This window comes from Podarcis liolepis, assembly GCF_965112155.1.
Source record: "Podarcis liolepis genome assembly, chromosome: 10".
In the NCBI taxonomy this organism is placed as follows: domain Eukaryota; kingdom Metazoa; phylum Chordata; class Lepidosauria; order Squamata; family Lacertidae; genus Podarcis; species Podarcis liolepis.
In genome coordinates, this window is record NC_139562.1 from 30,132,598 (window position 1) to 30,156,552 (window position 23,955).

The following is a 23,955-nucleotide window of genomic DNA, read 5'->3' on the forward strand; positions in this document are numbered from 1 at the left end:
GTCGTGGCCGACTCTGGGGTTGTGGTCCTCATCCCGCTTTATTGGCCGAGGGAATAACAGCTTCTGGGTCATGTGGCCAGCATGACTAAGCCGCTTCTGGCCAACCAGAGCAGCGCACGGAAACGCTGTTTACCTTCCCACTGGAGCAGTACCTATTTATCTACTTGCACTTTGACGTGCATTCGAACTGCTAGGTTGGCAGGAGCTAGGACTGAGCAACAAGAGTTCACCCCCGTTGCGGGGATTCGAACCGCCGACCTTCTGATCAGCAAGTCCTAGGCTCTGTGGTTTAACCCAACAGCGCCACCCACATCCCAGTTAGGAGTCATTGCTCTCCCCCAAAGAATCCTGGAAACAGTAGCTTGTTATGGGAACTGAGAGCATTAACAAACCAGATTTCAAGATTCTTGGGGCAGAGGGAGCCATGAATAAGAGTGCTTTAACTATATGATGTGGATGTGGCCTTGGTCTAGTTCAAGAGCACATGGAAATGGGTACAATGATCCACCACAGAAATCTGCTTAGGCACACAGATAAACCTGTTTGTGTGGAGGTCAGAAATCTATTGTATTAACTCAGCACTCCCAGAATCCCGCTATTTTGGGGTGGGATTCAATCATATACTGGCAAATTCAGGTTGCCCAGCTGTAGTTGATAGGGAATTTTTATGCAACAAACCCGCTTCTCCAAAAGATCAGATTTTTTTTGCAGGAAGGTGAAATGCACCAGAAAGCATGAGATAACACTTGCTTTGGTGCAGCAGCATCTAACCTCTCTGCCAACCAATCAGAATGAACTGCTCATCAAATAGCCAACATCATCTCATTTACCAGAAAATAAATTACGATGAATGCTTAATAAACCAATGGTCTGTGGAACAAGAGCCGGTTCCTTTCCTTTGCCTATTCCCCTGGCTCAGACACTGATGGGTGCATGAGCAGAGCTTTCTTTCTGTTTTTCCTGCCCCACCCTCAACTCTGCAAAATATCCACAATACAGCCAGAATGTTGGTTTATGTCTTGAACTGCTGCAAGCTGGCAGCTGCAGAAAGCCTGAGATTCTTACTCCAGTGCTCTTTGCTACAGTAATTCTTTAGCAACGCCGCATACGGCCAGCTGTTGAAATCTCTTTCAGTTATGATACTGGTCCCCGGAGATCTGGCTACAACTCCGCTTGTGAAGTTTAGAAATCTCCCTCTTCATACCTCCTTGTGTCCTGAGAGACCAGTCGACAGGGAAGCTTATTGCAGCAAGAGGGTGAAGACAGCTCAGCTTCCTCACCAGCCTGTCCGATCTCTGCCTCTTGGCCCCCTTCTTATCCAGTTTCCACTTCTGCCTCCGATTCCGGACTGCTCTCTGCCACGGCCTATTCCTGCTCACTAAACCCTGTTTCCTCTTCAGCTTCTGACACCTCCTCCTCCCAGTCTTCCCCCTCTGGCCACTCATCCTTGTCCCACCACCAATCCCCTGAGCTCTGAGCCTTCTTCCCTTGTGGGTTCCATAGCTGGTACCTCCCACCATTCCTCTGCATCCAGCCAGTCCATGACAGCAGGTTAGGGCTAGGACTGAACCGAATAGCTGGGTATCTTTTTTCAGCCAAAGGGCCACATTCCCTCATAAGGAACCTTCCAGGGGCACAGCTAGAGGCAAAAAATGGGCAGAGAAATTTTATTTATTAAATTCATATCCCACCCTTCCTCCCAAAGGAGTCTAGGCAGTAACGAGCGCAACTCCATGTCAGCAGACTGTATTCTAGCCATGTAGAATCCAGCATTTTTTCACCTCTCCACTCAAGCAAGCAAGAAGCAACCACTACAGTTCAAGGCCCCATTTGTTCTTCTTGTTGTTGTTTAGTCGTGTCTGACTCTTCGTGACCCCATGGACCAGAGCACGCCAGGCACTCCTGCCTTCCACTGCCTCCTGCAGTTTGGTCAAACTCATGCTGGTAGCTTTGAGAACACTGTTCAACCATCTCGTCCTCGGTCATCCCCTTCTCCATGTGCCCTCAATCTTTCCCAACATCAGGGTCTTTTCCAGGGAATCTTCTCTTCTCATGAGGTGGCCAAAGTATTGGAGCCTCAGCTCCAAGGCCCCATTTAGAGCTATGCAAAAGCACTCTTGGATCAGGGCAGTAAGGCATAGTGGGTACACAGTCTTGAAGGTGCTGCAATTGCCAGGGGATTCAGTATGCAGCAACCTGAGCGTGTTCTGAATACAGGCACCCCAATTGTGGAACTCTCCCAGCCGCGATACAGTGTCTTATAAGCTTTGGTGCCCAGACAACTTATTCAATTTGGGGTTTATTCCATGTTGTTTCACTTTGCAAGCTACTATTTAACTGGGTATGCGCTCTGGCCTTTTTTTTACTGTTTCCTGATAGACTGTGTGGTTTTATAGTGTTTTATCAGTATTGTACCCCGCTTTAGGATTCTTTAATAATAAAAGCAGCATAAACAAGTTTTATAAAGTGAATAAAAATAAATAAGAGAGAAAGTGAAATTCCAAATGCTAGATAGAGAGCCTCAGAAGCTGGTGGTTGTCTGCGCACCCAGAGGTCAAAGGTTTCTCAACCCTGGTCTAGTCACTCTGGCTGTGTGCTATTCTCAATATAGTAAAAAGAGTGGAATGGGCTATTTTTATATATACACACCCACACATATACCACAGATGCTTCCAGAAAGAGGGCCTAGCAAAGAACAACTTCAGACAATAAGGGTTGAATGAAGACACAGAAACAGGGTGTTAGTTAAATGTCAGTTCTCATTTATTTTATTTTATTTTAATAATCTTGTTTGCAACATTTACCACATAAATCATCTAAATAAATAGATGCTGTACAGTCTCTTAACCATCGTCAGTACAAAAATAAAGCTGCACGTTGAGTCAATTAAAACTCGCTCTGGCCCTCTCATTTGTATTACAATCTCTGTTTGCATCAAACACTCACTCACGCACAAAAAGGCATTAAAACTTTGATATATGTCTGTATCTCTTAAATTTCGTTTGGAATTTTGTTCCCTCAGCCCCTCCCTCCCCCAATACATTCAGTTAGTCTGTACAAAAACATAACAAAAACAAAGAACTGAGAAGCTCATTCTGTGCAAAGGAAGCTTTCGTGTGCAAAGGTTTAACTTGGGCGTCACGTCAAGAAAACACCAAATTGGATTTCAGGCCAAAAAGGAGAAGGAAAAGAAAACCACTGAGCGCACACGCAAATACACACACAGAAATTCAAACTTTTTTTAAAAAAGCAACACCTCAGGTCGGTTTCTCTTTTCCCACCCATTCATAACTACTTTGCCCCTTTCTAGCTCCAAAGAAAACAATATAGAATCAAACTCAGACCGAGAGACCAAACAGTGCAAACGAGGAAGAACATAGTTCAGACACCCCACCCCCCTCGACAGGATATGGCAGCCGTCAGTAACCTGGTGTCCTCCAGATGTTTTGGACTACAACTCCCATCAGCCCCAGCCAGCACAGTTATAGCAGCCAGGGCTGAGGGCAGTTGTTATGGACAATATGTTTACCACTTTTTACCTCAAAGCATACTTTTTGTGCCTCAAAGCGACTTGCGTTATAAATACTAAAACCAAATATAAAAGCAGCAAGAAAAGAAGGCCTAAAGTGCTCATCCAAGAAGATATGGATAAAAGGAACAAATCTTACTCGCCTCACTTAACTGGATGAGCACCAATAGCTAGTTACACTCCCAATTATGAACCAAAAACCTAGGTAAATAAGATGTTTTCGCCTGGCACATAAAAACAGATAATGGCGTCAGGTGTGCATTGCACAGAGGGTTGACATAGGGAGAGGCGTTCCTTGAGGTATTGGGGTCCTGAGCCACATAAGGCTTTGTAGATTCAAGCTATCACTTTGAACTGAGCCCAGAATTTAATTGGTAGCCAGTGCAGTTATGCCAGGATTGGTGTTATGCTCTCAGGCCCTCTTGCCCTGATCAGCCAGCTACAGTTTCCAAACTCTTCAAAGGCAGCCCCAAATATAACACAATGCAGTAGTCTAACCCAAGGCTACCAAAAGATAACAGAAACTAGTCTAGAGGTTGTAGTCCTAAACATCAGGAGGGCATCGGGTTGGCAAAGGCTGATATATGGACTCCTTCAGAGATAGGTACTTGGCACTGAAACAAGCCTCCTAACCTCATTAGCCAATTATAATGCCCCCTTTTGATTTCCTGTAAGCTTTCTACTTCATGGTATTTCCTTAACCCCCCCTTTACAAAATGGGTCACCATTTAATACAACAGTCGGGAAGAAAAAGCTGCTGCATTGCTTACATCCCACCCTAGAGCCTGACCTAGCTCCATAACCCTAAAAAGCTGTTAAAGTGCAATTTATCAAGGGGACGGGAGTCCGAAGAGATGCATTAAAAATACATTATATACACATACTTATAAATGGAAGAGATCCACAACGCTGCCTTTGACTGACTTGCCCTAGGTCAGAGGGATTGATACTGGAGGCAATTTTATTGCTGATGCCTGGAAAGTGTAGCTAGTTTTTCATAGAGCTGTATGGAATCCTAGAGTGGGAAGTATTATGCTCTCCTTGCTTGGAATGAGGAGCCTACGGTAAGAGTCAGCCAAAGCATGAAAGGCTAACTGCAAGTCGTGGAGAGGAAGTTTAAGAGCAGCTTTGTGGCCTAACGTGACTGCACCTGTTATCTTGCCAGATGCCATTAGAAAGCACCAGAGAAATAAGCTTTTACAGTGGAATCCTATGCATGTTTCTCCAGAAGGAAGTCACGCTCTATTCAATAGGGTTCACTCCCAGTTAAGTGCATAGGGACTGCAACTTGGGTGCCCTTTCCTGTGCGCTTCAGGCAATCTGCAAGCTGGTTGCCAGTCAAGATACATAGGAAGCCTAAACAATCTGCATTACAGGCAAGTGCAGCCTGTCTGGCTGTGGGGTTGGTCTGGAACCCAACTGTTACTGGTTTCCCCCTCTACCTTAATTCCTGGTACACTTTGTCACAGGACTATTCATACTGTGACAGTGTTGAGATAAGTGTTGAGGGGTGTTTTGGCAACAGTAGGATCTGTATTTCCCCCCCATAAAAGGGACAGATCAATATTTTTGATTCATCATACGAACTTCGGTACCAGCACAACATTCACCTCTTCCTCAAAGATCTTGTTTCACCTCCTTTTCTCCCATCAATTCTGTTGGTTTATAAGCTTCAGAAGAGGACAGTATTCCATTCTCACCAAGCAGGCAAGCTAACACCCAACATGGATTTGAAAACACACCTTTCCCCACTTCTTAGGACTCATCAAAACCCAGCTTTCACTTCTGGGCTTTGCTTGCTTTGTGGTAATTTTTTGTTCAGAACATGTTTACTATGCTCTTCTATATGTGCAAAATTTACAGTGTTCAATATCAAGAGGAAGAGACAACGGTTGCCTCTTCCAAGAATGTCTCTTATCGTTAGAAAGGAAAACCTGATCCACATCTCACCATTTCTTCACATGCTCACATCTCCTTCCACTTCCTAATGGATTGCTACACTGCAGGAATGGCTATAGCAGGTTCACCATTCCTACTTTATACAGTCTTATGAAACCAGCAGCATAAACTGTCTTATGAAACTGCATACAGTTTCCTTACTTCTTTGCTCTATCATCAATTTTGGCTGAAGATGCACCAATACCTGAAGGAGCATCAACTTCACTATATAACTGCTTACGAAATCAACTCTTTATAACCTATATAATATGGTTGGGGGGGAGGAGATTATATTTTGTACAAGTGAAGTACCATCAAGAAAACATGCCACTGGAGAACATCAAACGACAGTGCACATAGTTCTCCAACTTACGATGCATTTCATTTTTAGATAAGAAACACATTCCTCTGTCTACTGTGTTTCATCTTTTCTCTACATCCATGCCATTACCTGTTCCCTAGTATAGCTTCAAGCCAAATGCTTTTCTGGATTAATACTCACACACCAACATGGAACATTACAAGATCCCAAGCTCTCTCTAATGTAGGGCATCAGAGCATAGTATGCACATATAGCATTTATACACAGTAGTTACATTAATTGAAAATATGGCCCCCTTTCTACACCTCTCTTCTCATAGGAACCATTGTCCACACACCAAAAAAAAGGGTAACAAGTTCATGGCAATGCAAGGGGCATAAGGAGAGTTATGTAAACACCGGCTGATAGCATTCATCATACTGTGTGAAGACCCATTATATTAGTTGACTTGAGCCCCTTAAGTCCACTGACTTCAGCAGGTCTATTCTGGGTGTGACTTAGTAGGGCATCACCCATTCATAATAACTAGCCTTCCCCAACCTGATGACCTCCAGATGTTTGGGGCTGCAACTGTCATCTACCCCACTTGGTCAATGGCCAGGTATGGAGAGAATTGTATCCTAGAACTTCTGGAGGACACCCAGGTTGGGGGAAGCTGCATAAAATACGATGATTTTATTTAAAGGAAGTTTGGTTTAGACTCATCACTTTGGCATCACTTTATATAAAATGGGTTGTTTTTGCCAGGAAGGGGGTTCCTATTTGTAACGTTACAAATGCTGCACGTTACTGAAGTGATGCAGTCCAACCGCAACAGTGCAGCAAGGACGTTACTAGAAATGGAAAAGAAAACAACTGTACAACTGTTTCGGAGATTTAAGAAAAAATACTGCCAATGGACAGTTCCTTGGAATGACCCAAGGGCACTCTTCATTGGAATGACCCAAGGGCACTCTTCATGTGATCAGAATTTTTCAATTGGTCGATTTTTATGCCATGCATACTTGCCAATCATAAACACGCATACAATAACAGTAATTGTTTGCAACATCACCACATCCCTATCTCTCATTCTATTGCCAGCTAAATCAAGAGCACTACAGATTTAACTTGTCTGTAGTTTAAAAGGGAGACAATAGTACTAATATTATTGGTACCAAGGTCAGCACCCTGGAAACTCAGCTCACGTACCTATGTACAAACCTGATACAAAGCTTGGAACTTGCTTCCGCCATATATGTTAATTCTCTAAAGTGCCATAAAAGTTAGTTGCTACAGACCAGGGATGCTGACCCTCCAGATGTTGGGCTACAGTCCCCATCTTTCCTGACTACTGGCCATGCTAGCTGGAGCTGATGGGAACTGGAGTCTAACATCTGGATGGCCACAGATTCCCCATTCCTGCTATGGATGAACAGTCTTACTTCTTTCAGAAGTCACCAGATGCTTCTTTAAAAATAAACTGAAGGTGACTAGCAAACTCTTCCACCCATTAAGTCAAACGTCTATTTCCTCGTCTAGATCTTTGAACTGAAACGATGTACAAATTACTGCGACGTATTTTGACAAGGTGTACAGCGTATGGTTTGTTTTAACAACTAATACCCTGCCACATTTTTAACAGAGAAAAAAAAGGGGGGGGAGAGACTGCAGAGCCATGGCAACCATGAACCCCACTGCACACAGTAAGGCATTTTTGCAAGGAATGAAAGATAATTACAGCAACACCCATCAAAACCTCCTGCAAGGTAACACATCTAGGGCTGGCGATACCAAGGGTTGCCAGCTGCCACCACTCTGGCAAGCCTCCTTTGTGTAACTGCTGTGTGGCACACAGAGATGCAACAGACACAACTTTCCCCAGCATGAAATGCAGAACTCTGCACCTGCTAAATTTCTGCCTATCACACAGCTGTTATACAAAAAGGCACAGGAACCCTGTCTGGAAGGGGGAGGGACGAGAAGAGAAGGCACAAAGCCTAATGGCAAGTTACTGGGCACATGGAAAAAAGTCTAATGGGGCAATAAGGTTACATAAAGTGCAACCCACATAGAAAATATTGCTTTAAAGAGCACATTTCTGGGCTCTTTTTACACATGGCATATCCTCAGGGGCAACTCAGAACAGTCACATATAACTTAAGCCAATCTTATAACCAGTGGATTATAACTATTGGGACCATCCAATTTCAACTGAATATTATAACCACCTACTGGAGTCATGCAAATGTTCAGTTTAAGATGCACATGCTCACATGTACAGGATTGTAGTGGATGGGGCCATTTCCCCTTGTCGTGATATTCAATTTGTTTGGCTAAGGAACAGGTTTTGTTCATTTCTATTCCCTAAGGTTTACAAAGCCACTAAGGTGGGTCAGGGGGACAGTGCTGCATTCTCCACTTCTTCAGTATTTGCACACAATTGCCAGATAAGAACTCAAGCAACAAGCTGCTTTGGAATTGTGTTATCGCACCAGAATCAAGACTTTTTGCTCCTGGTAATTAGAAAGAGACTCCAATTTCAGTGTCTCCCTGACCAGGTTTGAAAAGGGAGAGGGGGGGAAACCCTGCACAAAACATCTTTTCACTAGCAAAAGCAACACTGTTTGAGAGGACACAGACTTGTATCACAGAGCCAGCCACAAGACAACACAGTTCAAACCATCAAAGAGGGAGGGGAGGCAAGCATCCTTTCTGAGGCCGACAGCCCAGCCCTTCACATTTACTGGGAGGGATGTTACACATCCATTTTGATAAGCCTTATTTTCACATGTGGCATTGGACCACAGCATGAGCTTTGAGAAAGGCAAATCATGCCACTGATATATCTAAGGAGAGGTGAAGTGCCTTTTCCCAACTGAGTTTCATCCTCTTAAACTCAGCCTCTAACAGCTGTAAAAGTTCCAAAGATGATCACTCTCTTCTGGTGCACCCAACATGGCTAGAAATGGTTTCATGCAAGGACAGATGTCAGTGACCAAATTTTTTCGAAGTTACAAAACACACACACTTGAAACAGAAGCAGTTTCTTTTTCACTGACTGCTAGGGCTGACTCCTATACAAACCCCTATAGAAACCTTTTTCTTATTATTAAAGTGGTGGCAGGGAAGGAAATAACGTTTTGGATACAGGCCTGGGAAGAGATTGAGGGCACACCTGCATTGCCGTGCAGACATGCACCATTTTGTCAGCCATTCTCTATCCCTTCCACAGAAAACCCTGACAATGGCTAAAGAATTTTCAGTACCCTTATTAATTCCCAGGATTCTTTGAGGGAAGTAGGCCAACATATATTTGGAGTGTCCGCATGGCCTTAAGGGAAGAAACAAAAGCGCCAACAGAAATGGAAGTCACATAACAATGCTTGCTTTCTGCTGTTTAAATTTAGCGAGATGGGGAAACACCTAGGAAGACATGGCTTTCCTTTTGCACAGCAGGTTAAAGCAGAGCAAGTCACAGCTGCAGCGAGCTTCCTAAACTCTGTGAAAAAAATGGGGCCAAGACTGCATAGTGCTTAGAAACCCAATATTGTTTTAGATTTAGATTTAATTGTTTTAGATTTAGATTTAATTAAGTATTGGTTTATAAGTACAATGTGCAGTCAATTTGTATCACAGCAGAAACCCATGGAGGGGCGGAAGGAAGTCAGAGAGTCAAATTGAAGCAGTAAAAATGATGTGAAAACTGGATGTTATGAAAAATGGGGCGGGGGGGATGAGAGAGAGACCCAATTTTGTTATGCAAGTATTGTAGCCCAGCCCTTTATGAATCAGAAACTATACATGGAGTTGATCTTGAGTTGCCAACTTTTCAACTGACCCCTGAAGCTCTGCTGTTTGATCTGCAGGAATTTAAATGGGAAGGATTTTATGGCACAGAGAAGCCTTTCAGGGCATTATTGCCTGCTAATTTCTGCAGATCAAGCCACTGTTAAGAGGCACAGCTTCAGAGGACGGTGAAGAAGTTGGTACTGGTTGCCAACCGAACCCATGCATTCACATCCTGCAATATGATCTGCTGATATGTCTCAGTGCAATAAGTACCTGATGTTTTTTTTAAAAATGAGGCCATTCTTCATTTCTGCAAAATGGTCCATTAATGTACGGTAATATAGACCCACCAGGCCCCCACAAGAGACAGCAATGGGCGCAAAAACTTAAATTTCAGCAGTGGAAATAACAATGTTATCCTCAAAACACTTGAAGTAGCCAAAGCTCCCATGAAACACAAGGAGATCTATAGCTCTAGCCTTTTGGTGGATTAGACTAGAACCTAACTAAAGAAATCAAATTTGGGGGAAGTTATCCCAACCTATGTATACACAATAGTAAAAAAATAATAATGCCATTTTTATCTGCTTCTAGTTTCTGGGAAGAGCCTGTCCAGCTCTCACATTCTGTCCAGGCCTTACATTAAAAAGAAATCAGCACCGAGTCAAGCTCTTGCATCACTAACATTGTCTGGAAAGTGGAATATTTCTAGCCAGGCATCCAGATAACCCAGATGTCCTGGTATTCTGCAGCCTGATGGAAAGACAAAGACGAGGCCAGAATAAACTGAGGGACCACGTCCAAGAAGCCAGCCCCCTTCTTTGTTAGCATGAATAGTTTGAGATAGCATGATTTATACCTTCAGACCCAACAATGACCTTTTAACAGCTCTGGGACAGGAGAAAATCCATAGCACTTGTACTACTTTTAAAAACAGACACTATTATCGAGGATGGGAGGTGACGCTCTTGCACAGAACTGAAGTGTTCCTCCAAAAACTGGTTTCGGGTCTGTAGCGAAAGATTTATTGCAGGTATCTGGGACTAGAAACTCCACAGGGTGTTAAATTCAGCTTTCACAATCTCTAAAGACTAATGTAATTTCACACACCTAGGGGAAGAAATGTTCTTTGTAAGCTAGACGATGAGGTCAGTAAATAAGATCATCGTAAGGTGCACAGCATCATTCTATTGCTCCATCAGTTTCTCTTTCACCCCCTAATTCCTAAACAAGTCGTATATGCAGATGTCAGTCCCATTCATTTCAGTGGGATATAAACTGAAGTACCTGTGGCTAGGATTGCAGCCTTGCCTTCTAGCTTGCCATCCTCACTCTCTAAAGGAAGATAAATTTTGCGGAACTTTCCCTTTTGCTTAAGTAAACTTAAAGGAGCACACAAGCACAAGAAAATATTCTAAAGCTATACAGTTCATAGATACCACCGTTCCTTATATATAAAAAAAAGTCACAAAGAAGTCCAGCACAAATTTCAAGGCATTGAAGTGCAAGACAAGGCTCTATAGAAGTGCAAGCAGCTTCTCCCTGGCAAAGGCTAAGATGTTCACACACACACTTATTTGTCAAGAAAACCACACACAAGCATCAGAGGCTCCAGTGTTGAACAAGAGAGATAACATCAAGGGCAAAACTGAAGTGGAAGAATTTTGTAAGTCTCATAAACATATCTCAACCCCATTCCCTTTTGCGTCAATATTTCTGACCCCTTACTTTGATCAGACAGGACAATATTGGCTAGTGTCCATATCTGCTACACTACCAATTCAACAAGGCAACAGCTACAGTTCTTCTGACTCCACAAGGAAGTTCTCACTCTATCATCACCTCCACTTTTACCCACCCAAAGCCCCATGCCTCAAGAGATATATGAAGCCAGTTTCATGACAATGGGCAGATAATGGAAGTCCACAGCAAAGCTTGAACATGGATAGAATTTTATGCAGCGTTTCTCTAGTATCCTGAGCCTGGCAAATATTTAAACACAAAACCAGAGAGATTCCCAACTACCTCCTGGAAGTTGGGAATGCCTTCACCACCACCACAATTGATAACGAGAAGAAATGTCCAAGTGGGGCAAGCTGAAGCAGTTGTTTAAAATTAACAAAAAGTCTTCCAGCTATTTATATAAGCAGAATTGCAATCACCAGGCAACTCCATCTGTATGCATCCAAGAACGGCAAAAGACCGGCATGTAAAGCTACAGTTCATTACCGGATAGCCGTAATGGCTTAGTTCTTACACATCTCATTATTCCATCAGCCTGCCAGTGGAACAAATATATGCTTCTCATGTGGTTATGTTTGTTCCAACTGGGGTTCAGAGGTTTCACTGACACTGCATGCGTGCTGATGCACATCCAACCCCTCCTCGCCATGACCCATCATCAGTCCTGTGGATCCTCCACACAGGACACAATCATACTCTGCTCTGGGAGGATTCAAGCTTCCTAGGTCCTACTGTTTGCTAAGAATCCCTGCACATCTGCCAGAGAACCATTGGATGATGCACACTGTAGAGCAGCCTCCCCATACCTTGTCCTCTCCAGATGTTTCAGACAATGACTCCCGTGATAGCTGACCACTGCTCAAGCTGCGTGAGGCAAACAACAGTTGCAGCCGAAAACATTTGGAGGGCACCATGTTGGGGGAGGCTGTTCAAGAGCATGCTCTCGGTGGGTGTGCAGTGATAGTCAGACCAGGTAGGATTCGCTTTGTCCCCTACTTAAACCAAATGTAATTTGGCTGTGCACAGAGAGAAGTCAATGAAGACGTTCCCTGGAGTGACACAACAAAGCAAGCCGGAGTACAGGAAGTCTCCCAAATGTATAGCATGTGTGGAAGCACTGTGGAGGCCACATCTTGTACAGTACAGAAAAGGGAGGAAGCATCAAACATGGGAACTCAGCCACCCAAAGGAGGGGGACCACTGCTTTTCACAGACACCACTGGGAAGTGATGAAGTAAAATCAACTCTGAAACATGGAAGAATACAGGGAAATTTGTATTTAGCATCTTCCTCTTTTCTGAACATTCCCCGGGTCCTTCCTTCGATTGCAGATATGCTATAATTGATACAGGGAACGGACATTTTTCCAGAATGCACTGTGAATAAATGTCTTTGCCAGTGAAAAGAGCTTCCACTTCCCAAATGGACAAAGCAACAACACATAATACCTATATACTCTCTCTGTGTCTTTATAACAAATGAGGAGAGGAAAAAAATGTACAGGCACCCCCACATTGCCTTCTTTTTTTCTTTTTTTTTCTTTTTTTGCTTATTTGAAAGGGGGAGCAAGGGAAAGAGAGAGCCAGTGAGATCAACAGTCAAAATAAAACCAAAATCCTCTGTAAACATTTGTGAAGGAAAATTTCCGGATTTTGCTTGTTAAATAATATAAGTAAATCCACCCACCCCTAGAAAAATCTGATTGGGAGCACGGCGGGGGGCGGGAAAACACACACACACACACAAATGAAAAGCAAAACGAAAAGGAAACAGAAATCTTCCAAGCATGAAGAAAAGAAAAACGATGAAATAATAATAATAGAAAAATGCAGATTCAGAATGGGATGCTCCTGTCTCGGAAGAAGCCCTCTGCCATTTGTGCTTCTCTGAAAGTCACGGTAATGGAGTTTGCTGTGATGTCCGTCACTGTCACTTCATTTGGCGGCAGGGCGGGGCTCCAGGAAAGATTGCCTTCTGCTGCCTCGGAGCTCACTGTGGAAGAGGAAGGAGGAAAGAGAACAGCATGTGAGAGGGAGGGGGAAATGGGAGACCAATAGGAATCAACAATCTTGTTCTTATGGAACAGGCTGGCCAATTACGAACTGACGCATATGGGGGGGCGGAGCAAACACACAGTCACAGACCAATAAATATGTGGCCTATGCAAACCACCTCAAACCCACTTTACAGGCTATAGGATTGAGACCTGCCCCCCACCTGCTTATTCACTAAGCCAGTGGTTTTCAACCAGTCTGCCATGGCACCCTGGGGTGCCTTGAATGATGGTCAGGGCTGCCGCAGGCAACAATGGCCTCTGTCCCTCTTCCCTTCCCTCCCTTCCTCTGATGCCCTCTTGCATCTCTGCCTCCCAAAGGCTTGCACAGCTGTTCGTTGCAGCAGCTCTGGTTACAAGCTCCCCATGTGAATGGTGCCTCTGGGGCTGGCCAGGGGGTGCTTCCCAGGCCCCTGTGGGGCAGGGCTAGGAGGCACCTCTCTTTATGGCAGCTCAGAGACCAGGGGCGGCTGCCTGCAGGACTCCCAAGGAGGCTGAGGGAACACTCCACAAGGGAGGGTGTTCGAGAAAGGGTGGGAGCTTGCCAGCTCTGCAGGCAAGGGGTGACATAACTGGTCAAGGGAGTCGTGGACCCAAGAAGGTTGAAAACCTCTGCACTAAGCAAATCCTCTCACTTAAAAGGGATATAGTTTGGTATTGGGTTTATACTGTGCAACAAACCAAGGAGATATTTTCCAGATGCTTGTTATACGAAAAAGGAGAATTCGCCACAGAAAAGTTAAAAGGAGATGCTGTGCTTTCCAAATCCCTCAAAATGAGTTTCCTTTTAGTGTCAAGTGGGAATTTACATTTCCTCTCCTCCATAGGAGTTTCATGACACATTTATTTACCCAAATGGCCTCAGCAACAGCTGAGAATGAGGGGCCCGTTTCCTAGACTTCTCATTTGGGACCTTATACATAAAAAAGCAGCAGCAATAATCCCACCCCCATGCCAAAAGAGATACATGGAGAGGGGAGGGAGGGAGGCCTCCATCTTCTCTTATTTACCTGTTCTGCACCCTCCTGTCCCACCTGGGAATGGAAAGTGGGCCCTTTAACTGGGTATTCCTGGCATCTCTCTCGGATATCTGAGGTGTGTCTACTCTCACCTGAGAAAGGCTCCATTTCTCCCCGACACTACCCGGGATTCCACATGTGTGCTCACGTTGAAGGGAGAATAAAAAAAATAAGGTTTACATTTCTCTAGTAGAATTTGTCAGCTACACCTCAAGGGGCTTCACAATGAAAGCTACAATGGAAGGCTCCAAAGTACCCCACAAAATGCAGCAGCCATATTGTGTTATTGGGGCTTGAGAAGAACTAGTCAACATCTTGGCTTGCAGCTGCAAATAATCTAAACCCCACTTTGCTCTTTCCAAACCAACAGTGCAGAAAGTGCAAATATCAACACAGATGGACACTCCTGTCAGATGCCTGTTTTATTTATTAGGATATTCATATACCACTATTCATTTTTTTTAAAAAAATCAGAGCGGTTTACAACCATCATACACAAAACCCTATAGAAAACCATATAAAGATCTAAAAGCAGAGGTCAAGTAACAATTGCAGAAGGGTATTTTCTGAACTGCAACCATGAGCTTGGCAGCATTTCTACCTCCAGGGATTATCTTCTGCTTTCCCCGCCTGTCACTGTGGGGAACCGCAGGCCGAGGGGGCCAAATGCAGCCCCTGAAACTCCCCCCAGGCCACACTCCTTCACTAGCCCCGCCTCACACCCCAAGTACTCCCTCCCTCCCTCCATATTTATTTATAATGAAACATAACAAAGTATAATAACAGATGTCAAATAAAATAGCAAAAGTATGAGAGACTATCTAGAACTAAACATATAGGAACAAACTTCCATACCAAACTCACACATAATTAGTATCCCAAGGTCCCTACATTTTCACTTTTAAACAGTTTTTTTTTTAAAAAAGTAAGTTTTCTAGGCCTAAAGGTTGCAAAGGTAGGCTTTACCATCTACAGACAATGCTTGTTGAAACTTTAGAAGCTACAATTTACATGCACTTGACTTTAAAGTCCTTCTTGGATGGGCAAAGCTCCCTGACTAGCAGATGTAAAATAAGTTATTTTTAATGAAGCAAGTTTGCTTTATTTGCATATATGCAAGTTGTAGAATGAAGATTTCTTGGCACATGATCCAGTTTACCACAGGAACATTCCCCCCCCCCCAAACAATGGAGTCCATACAAACCTCCTGGTGAGGATGACACACAGGGTTTCAACAGTACCACGTAGCCCTCCAAGCAATGCATGTGTGTGAAGATCACTGTAAAAGCTCTCCAACACGAAAGTGTTCCTCTACTAAAAATAGAGGCTTCCTATATACACTAGGAAGTTTATATGCATTTTATACCAATCTAGGCTTTCCTTCGTGAAGCCCAATTGATGTGGTTCAGCTGAGGGTGTGTAAACCGGGGAAGGAAAGGCCACCAGCCCAAAGACCAGACCTGGCTCCTTCCAAATACAGTTGTACCTTGGTTCTTGAACACTTTAGTACTCGTACGTTTTGGCTCCCAAACTCCACAAACCTGGAAGTGTTCCAGTTTCTCTTTCCCTTTGTGTGCGCTTCGCAGGTCCATGCTATACAAACGTTTTTGGAAGCCGAACATCTGACACAGCTTCCGCTTAACTGCAGGAAGCTCCTGCAGCCAATTGGAAGCCGTGTCTTGGTTTTCGAATGGTTTTGGGAGTCGAACGGACTCCCGGAATGGATTAAGTTTGAGAACCAAGGTACCACTGTAATTTTTTGGGCCTGAGGCGACTTCAGCACATGGTTCTGGAAGGGTTTGCTACAAGTCCACCACAAAAAATTAGCTACCCCCAGTACAGATTGATCTCTATTAGATATTCTTTGAGATACCCACTAGCCCTCCCCTGAGCTACAATTCCCAAGGTTTTCAGGAAATAACTCTTAAACCACTTTAAATATGTAGCATAGATATACACCCAAGAGACCACAGGGAGGTGGGGAGAAACTTCTCTACCAACATGGCTTCTTCTTCTTCTGTGATGGTCACCCACAGTAAGAACCCAGACAAGAAGTGCATTCACAGGCCAGCTGTCATTAAGAAGCCGTGCAGAACACCAAGCCCGAAGGATGACATTAAACGCTTCCTATTGTGGGGATTTCAATCTACCCTTGCGGTTTTGGCAGGAGATCGGCAGCACTGCCTGCACAGACCCTGCTGGTCTGCCCGGACTAGTGAATGAACGGCATTGAAATGAGCGCCAGTGTCAAGTGGTGATCAGATTTAGAGTGTCTACTAACCAAACACTCAGGGTTGTCTCCATCTAAGCCACACGCAGCTGAAATCAATGGACTTGACTAACTTAAGCCCATTGGTTTCAACAGGTCTGCTCCAAGTAGGACTTAGCTGGGAACAATCCTAGATCTGAGATTTTCCCCTTCAGGTCAACCTGCAGGGGTAGCTGGCAAATAAAGGGTGAGCCCTAAGAGGCATGCACGGTGTGCAACAGTTAAGAGAGGAACCTGGGTGCCCAAGCAAGTGAGATGAGATGGGCTCTACATAGCTGGGGGTGTCTGCCAGCGCTTACCTTCTTTGCTGGCAGGTTGCGTGGCCTCATCCCAGTCGCTGGGGGTCTGCCTCTCCTCCAACGCCACTGGCTCCTTCAGGAAGAACTCCCGCCGACGGTTCCGATTCTCCAGGCTCGCCATGCGGGTGAACTTCTTCCTCGAAAGGCGCAGGTACTTCTGGTTCTTGCTCTGCTTCCGAAGCGGGAAGGGCAAGACAGTCGCTCCACTCTTCTCGGGCAGCTCGGTCTGCCCTCCCTTGGCTAGGCTGTTTCCTCCTCCCCCAAACCGCCGTGACAGAGAAAAGCAGAGTTTCTCTTTCCCTTTGTGTGCGCTTCGCAGGTCCATGCTATACAGCCTCTGCAAACGGAGAGGGAAAAAATCACAATTCTGCAAAAGCCCCTGTATTTCTATGAACACCTGTAGCCATAGAACCATAACATCCTTGAAGAACTAGCTCAATATGCTCTTCACCTTACTATACATGTGTACACACACACACACACACACACACACACACACACACACACACAATAATTATTTATATGGAAGCAAAAAAACTGTAATGGAGAATGATCAACAGAAGCAGAACACATTAAGCAAGGCATTGAACACACGATAGTGTGCAATGCATCTTTCTGATGGGAAAGATTAAGCCAAACTAGAGATCTGTAGGGTAACTTTGCCTGAAAATGTGCATGCAGCGATTCTTCCATTTTAAAGAAAAGTGTTTTGTTTTAATCATAGCTCCAAGATTTGGAGCCGGTGAGCTGTGTTCAGAACCATAATTTGACATTAATTGCACTGATTGTTTTGGCCTTGGTGGTTGGAGATGAACTTTGTGTTTTTTCTTGTTATGTTTGCTTCTTTTCTTTTTCTGTCAGCCGCTTTGAGCAACTCTTTTGTGGAGGGACAAGCAGGGTATATATTTTCAAAATAAATGTAGAAGTACTTAAATATATATATATATGCATGTAGTGGATAGCTGAGTCGGTACAGCAATGCTGGGGCTTAGGAACGGACAGTGTCATTCAACAAACGTGGGCCCTTACCTGCAGCAAGAGACGTTTTGGTTTGGGGCCTCTCTTCCTGTAACCTGAGGCGCGATCTTTCTCTTCCCTGAGGAGACAGAAGATACCTAGCAATTCCATTTGTTAACACAGCAAGAGCACCAACAAGGTCGCTTGTTGATCCAGGTTATTTAAGGCATATCACAGAGCTGTTGCTTGTGCAAATACAAATTGCAGTGGAGAAGGGGGATACTTTCATTTGGCTTGGTTGGTAGTTGGAGCTATACTCCCCCCCCCCTCCCCCACAACCTAATTCAGCAATGCTTAACCGAGTCGATACCTACCTGCTATACAAGCAATAACTGGGATCGACAGTTTGGTGCATGCAAGCACACAAGAATACACAAAACCCCACGTGATGGATATCACAGTCTAAAGCCGGCTTACGCTGCTGGTTTCACCATTAAGCATAGTTTTGTGGTTCACACACAGCGGGAAGCTCTGGTTAACTGCTATATCCTGCCTTGTTTTGTTGCCTGGTTCAAAGGGTGAATGGCAGGAAAGGGACTGAGTACATTCACACATAGCTTGTGCGTACCCTGCTTTAGCAAGTCAGGATTTTCAGCTTAGCGTTATGTGCTTATGCAACCAATGGTAATTCCCATTGGGCTAGGTAAGATACTGATATTCTAGACCGTAACTACACATTATGGGAATACACATGGCTGCTGCTGGCATACATCTATCCAACATGGGTTGGTGGCACATATTTATTTTCCTAGTAACATGCAGTCCAGGCAGCTAGGAGTATTGTCATTTGTCTTATTACTGGGCAGGTGAAGAGGCTGCAGCATATTCTGGGAACTCTTCACACTGGGGTGCTCTCAGGTAATTGAGCCATAGCACAGAAGCCTCAGTTCAACTGGGTGCCTGCTCTTTAGATTAGAATAAAGAGCTTGATTATTAGCTCTCCGTGCCTTGAAAGGGGAAGAGAGAAACTCTTGAGCCAACCTGACCATGCTAGATCTCTTTGATGCAAGGCCTCTCATTTTAACCTCTCCCCAAAATAAAAAGGAAATATTCTTACTTCTCTTCATAAGCCATCACCAGGCGAGGGTCAAGAATGTGATCCTCTGGCTCCCATGTGCTGTATCTAAGAGGAAAAACGTCAAGAGAAAACCAACAAATGGTTTCTGGTCAAGTAGGGTGTCGCTAGCACTGTCAAAGTTCTAGCACTTTCCCCCTTATCAACTGGAGACTACAATCCACTCAACAGCTGAAAAATAAAGTATTTGCATTTCCCACCCAAGGGTTCTGCCAATAAATTCTTAAAATAAAATTTATACCATACCCTTCTACTTCCGTACATGGAATGGATCAAATAAGTGACCATCCTTCTTTGAAAAAAGGGGATCATAAACTCCGTGCTTTCAGTCTTAAATCTGCCTGTTGCAGCCAACAGAAAACTGGATTCCCACAAAACGTCTCCTATGCAGAACCCTGTGCTATTTCACCAGCTTATTCTTTCAATGGCAGGATCTTACTAGGCTACTAGATTTGGAGACGCTACAGTGTTTCTTGCCTGCGTAGTTAATGACTTTAGAGCTGTGAAGTATGATTCATTAAAGCTTTTTTTTTAAAAAAAAAGAATTCAGAAACTGATCTCTGAACACATGGTACTTTAGAAGTATTTTTACCCTTCCTGTCAATCAACTACGGTTCCAGAAGGTGGCATAAAACTTAAAAACCAACACAAAATACAATACAAAGCCACCCAGCAGGGAAGAGAAACAAATTCCAACCAGGAAATTGGGGGGGGGGGGGAGAGAGAGACAAAAGACCCTCCAGAAAAGCATCTTCATAGGCTTCAAGCAGGCAGGAATATGGCAGGGGAAAGAGAGAGAATGAATGAAAGAAAAAAACACTGTGACCACATTTCCTGTGGTGGATACATACATAGAATGGTCCTCTGAAGATGATTTAAATGCCCAGGTAGACATATGTGGGAGAAGGCCATCCTTAAGATAGGTAAGGTAAAGGGACCCCTGACCATTAGGTCCAGTCGTGGCCGACTCTGGGGTTGCGGCATTCATCTCGCTTTACTGGCTGAGGGAGCCGGCGTACAGCTTCCGGGTCATGTGGCCAGCATGACTAAGCTGCTTCTGGCGAACCAGAGCAGCACACAGAAACGCCATTTACCTTCCCGCCGGAGCGGTACCTATTTATCTACTTGCACTTTGACGTGCTTTCGAACTGCTTGGTGGGCAGGAGCAGGGACCGAGCAACGGGAGCTCACCCCGTCGCAGGGATTCGAACCGCCGACCTAGGGATCGGCAAGTCCCAGGCTCTGTGGTTTAACCCACAGCGCCACCCGCGTCCCTATCCTTAAGATACCCTAACCCATATTACTTTTATGGCAATTAAAAAATCAATCAATCAAAGCCAGCCTGTTGAATTGTGCTCAAACTATAAGACATTACAGTTTCTATGAAGACACTACAGATTCTACAGTGTACTTCAAGTGACTCACCATCATCAACTTCTTAGCAATGTATTCTGGGCCAGTGGATGCTTCCAAACATAGCAGCTCCATGTACAGTACATTACTGTAATCTAGCCTGGATGCCATCAGAGAATTACGCTAGCGCTCTCTCTCTGTATGTATATATATATATATATATATTTGTTTTCGTAGATTTTCACGGGTACAGGAATGCAGGTTTTGGTGTCCTCGGGTGTCTTCCCGTGTAAAAGTTGGGGTGTCTAGGCGACGTTTCGACGAGGTCTCACTCGTCATCTTCAGGCTGGTGCTTTCGGCTTCTTGTTACTGGAACAGAGCGGGATCTCAGTGTTTGAGTTCCTATAAATACTGTAGAGGGGTGTGGTGTATTGCCTCAAAAGTTCTGGGCAGAGGGGAAGTTCCCAGGCTAGTGTTCTTTTCTTCTTTTGTTCCTTAATTACTTGAGGGATATCTTGAGTGATTACTTGAGTGATATTCTGAGTACCACTTAGGTGGGTCATTAGGTGTGGATTAGTTGCTAAAGCCTTCGTGTCTTGACCTCTTGAATTTGTGAAGAGTTTTTCTGGGAAGATGGCTGTACTGCACTTAGTTGTGCTTTGGCTTGGCTTCGTGTATAGGGGCGAGCTGTGGTTTTGTGCCCTGTGCCAGCCAGATCTGTGTAGGGATTGCAGGGGGGTGCAGCATCCGGAGGTGCCACTATGGTTTGGTTACTGGATGGTGTCTGTAATTTATCTGTGGAGAGGGTCTGGGTTTGGGTCTGGTGTGGTTGATTGGTGGTGGCGTTCTGTGTGCCTCTGGATCTGGTGTCGGTTTTTGTGGGGAGGGCTAATTTCCAGATGTCTGGCAGGCGGGACGTGTCGTCACGCTTGTTCATGTTGTGAGGGTGTTTCTCTATCTCGATGGCAATACTATACTATATATTATATATATATTATATATATACTATACTATATATTATATATATAGCAATACTATATATTATATATATAGTATTGCTGTACTATATATATATATATATATATATATATATATATATATATATATATAGTACAGCAATGCTAATAGATGTTTATGGCTCACTGTGATGTGCAGAAGCAGGCCAGTGTGGTTGCAAGAGGAGAGGATGTTGCAGATGTTGATGGTGTCAAGGTGAACGTTAAGTTTTTAACACATTAGGGAGGTGAAAAATCTTCAGTAGTAAAAGTTATTTTGAAAACAGTTAGAGAAGAGCTGCTGTTTATGCCACAGGTATAATTTCTTCTAAATGATACACAAAATGTGTTTAAAAAAAAGATAAGAGAGGGAAGACGTGGGGAATGTGTTAATAGCTGCTAAAGTGCTTATAGCAAATAATTTGAGGTAGCTTTGGTAACTTAGTCGCCCCATATTATCTTGTAAGCCAGTAGCAGTTTTATGACTGCACAGTGGAAAGGAAAAAAGTCTATGCAGAGATGTATGATGAAATGGCAGCTATTGATATTACTTTTGGTATGAAAAACATTCTGCAAACAGGGTTTATGCTTTAAAGAAAAACTGTATATATAATATACACAGACAGGGTAGCAGTCAATTAAGTTTGACTCCGAAAGTAGACCTATGGAAATTAATGGACTTAACTTGGACATGTCCATTCATTTCGGTTGGGTCTACCTGAGTAGAACTTAGTTGAATCCCACCCATAGAGACACAGTTGCAGCACCTACATGTCTAGGTAAGCCATAAATCATTTCTCACAAGCCAACTGCACCCAGCTGCTCCTTCCAGCTTGTACTGGGGAGAAACAAAGCATGATCCCTTGTTCAAACCTGGCGCTAAGCCATGGATCGTGGCTCATTTCTCTCCAGGACAAGCAGGTTAGAGCACAGCAGGCATATTTGGAACAAGCCACAGTTTATGGTGTGCGCTGATGCACAAACCAGGTTAGTGGGGTTGCAACAGAAGATAATGTAGGTTTTCTCCACGTTTACTTTTCTAAAATAATAATGATGAGATTATCTTTCTGCAGCAGTAAATAAATAAATACAAAAAACCTTCCATTCTGGTGATGTGAGGGTTTGATTAGCTGCTTGTGCGTGAAAACGTGCTCCCTCAGAGTTTGTGCGACCCCACAAACCTCCGTGTGTGACGGAGCTCCTCAGACATGTCTGCTCTAGTCACTAGTAGAGTCCGACAGTGGCTGTCTGCGGAAGCGTTTCCAGCAAAGAAGTTCCTTAACGGAAACGCGTCTCCTGGACTCACGGCGTGACAGTTTCCTGCGAGGTGTGGGTCTGCCTATGGGAGACTCCGATACCTCCCCACTGTTCTCGCTGGAAGCCTCCCTGAGCCCTCCCTCCTGCTCGCATTCCCTCAGAGACCCACTCCTCCCCCTGCTGGTCCCTGCTTCAGCAGTTGAGTCTCTTTCATCCTGCCTGAGTCCCTCCACCACCTGATGCTCTGATGGCAGTTCCCTGACATCCACCTCCCCTCCAGGGCCCCCCTCACCCCCTCCCAATTCCTCCCCCCTGGGAGGTGAAGGGCTAAAACCCCGAAACGAATCTTCCTCATCTTCTGACGTCTCGAACAATTCTCTCCATCGATCGTCGTCCTGGCCAGCTGAATCCTCTTCCTCTTCAGAATCTGGGAACCCCTCCAACTCCTCTTCCTCGTCGGTGGTGGCAAAGTATTCCCTTCGGAACCTCGCTACCGGCTGAGGTTTACGTGGGAACCTCTGATGAAAAGTCTCTATTAAAACCTCGTCATTGACATCCTCTGCCCTAACCCAGGTGTTTTCCGACTCCGGTTCCCCTTCCCACATTACCAAATACTCTACTTGATCTCCCTTCCACCTGGAATCGAGGATCTCCGCTACATGGTAGCTGTGTTCCTTCTCCTCCATTGCTGGTCCCCTAGTGACCCTCCCCTCACTGTCTCCTCTATACGGTGACAGCAACGACCTGTGAAAAACTGGGTGCAGCTTCATGTGGTTCGGTAACCGGAGCCTGAAAGCCACTGGATTGACCTGCTGTATGACTTCAAACGGACCCAGCCTTTTGGGTCTTAATTTCTTACAACCTCCTTTGAATGGCAACCCTTGGGTTGACAGCCACACCTGGTCCCCCACCCTGATGCTTTCACCTTCCCTTCTGTTTTTGTCTGCCTGCCTCTTATATTCCTCCTTAGCCCTGTTTAAATTGAGTTGGAGCTGGCGATGGATCGCTTCCATTTCTTCCACGAACTGTTCTGCAGCTGGAACGCTCCAGTTCTCCCCCTCCCCCCCTGGGAAGGCTCTGGGATGGCACCCGTGATTAGCCAAAAAGGGGCTCATCCCCGTGGACACGTTCTCTGCATTGTTGTAGGCAAATTCTGCCAACGCCAACTTCTCCACCCAATCATTCTCTCTGTCATTAACATAACACCTCAAATATTGTTGGAGAACCCCATTTGCTCTTTCCGCCTGCCCGTTGGTTTCAGGATGACGGGCCGTCGAGAAATTAACCTCTACATGCAGTAAGCTCATGAGCTTCC

General features: G+C 44.6%; 1 protein-coding gene across 2 annotated transcripts in view; it reads right to left on the minus strand.

Annotated features, from left to right (window-relative positions):
- Nucleotides 1-2,741: 2,741 nt before the first annotated feature.
- Nucleotides 2,742-23,955, minus strand: part of CBX7 (chromobox 7) — a 31,979-nt gene continuing 10,765 nt past the window's right edge. Inside the window, exons 3-7 of one of the 2 annotated variants that reach the window (XR_014516385.1) lie at nucleotides 19,018-19,083; nucleotides 17,973-18,039; nucleotides 15,975-17,280; nucleotides 14,367-15,936; nucleotides 2,742-13,295 (exon numbers count right to left, since the gene is read on the minus strand). Coding sequence is in view for 1 of the 2 variants with exons in the window: in XM_083462411.1 (XP_083318537.1) it covers nucleotides 13,138-13,295; nucleotides 16,944-17,280; nucleotides 17,973-18,039; nucleotides 19,018-19,083 (628 nt within the window). In the remaining variant the exon portion in view is untranslated. The remainder of the gene's footprint in view (nucleotides 13,296-14,366; nucleotides 15,937-15,974; nucleotides 17,281-17,972; nucleotides 18,040-19,017; nucleotides 19,084-23,955) is intronic. The other variant, XM_083462411.1, reaches the window with a different exon arrangement.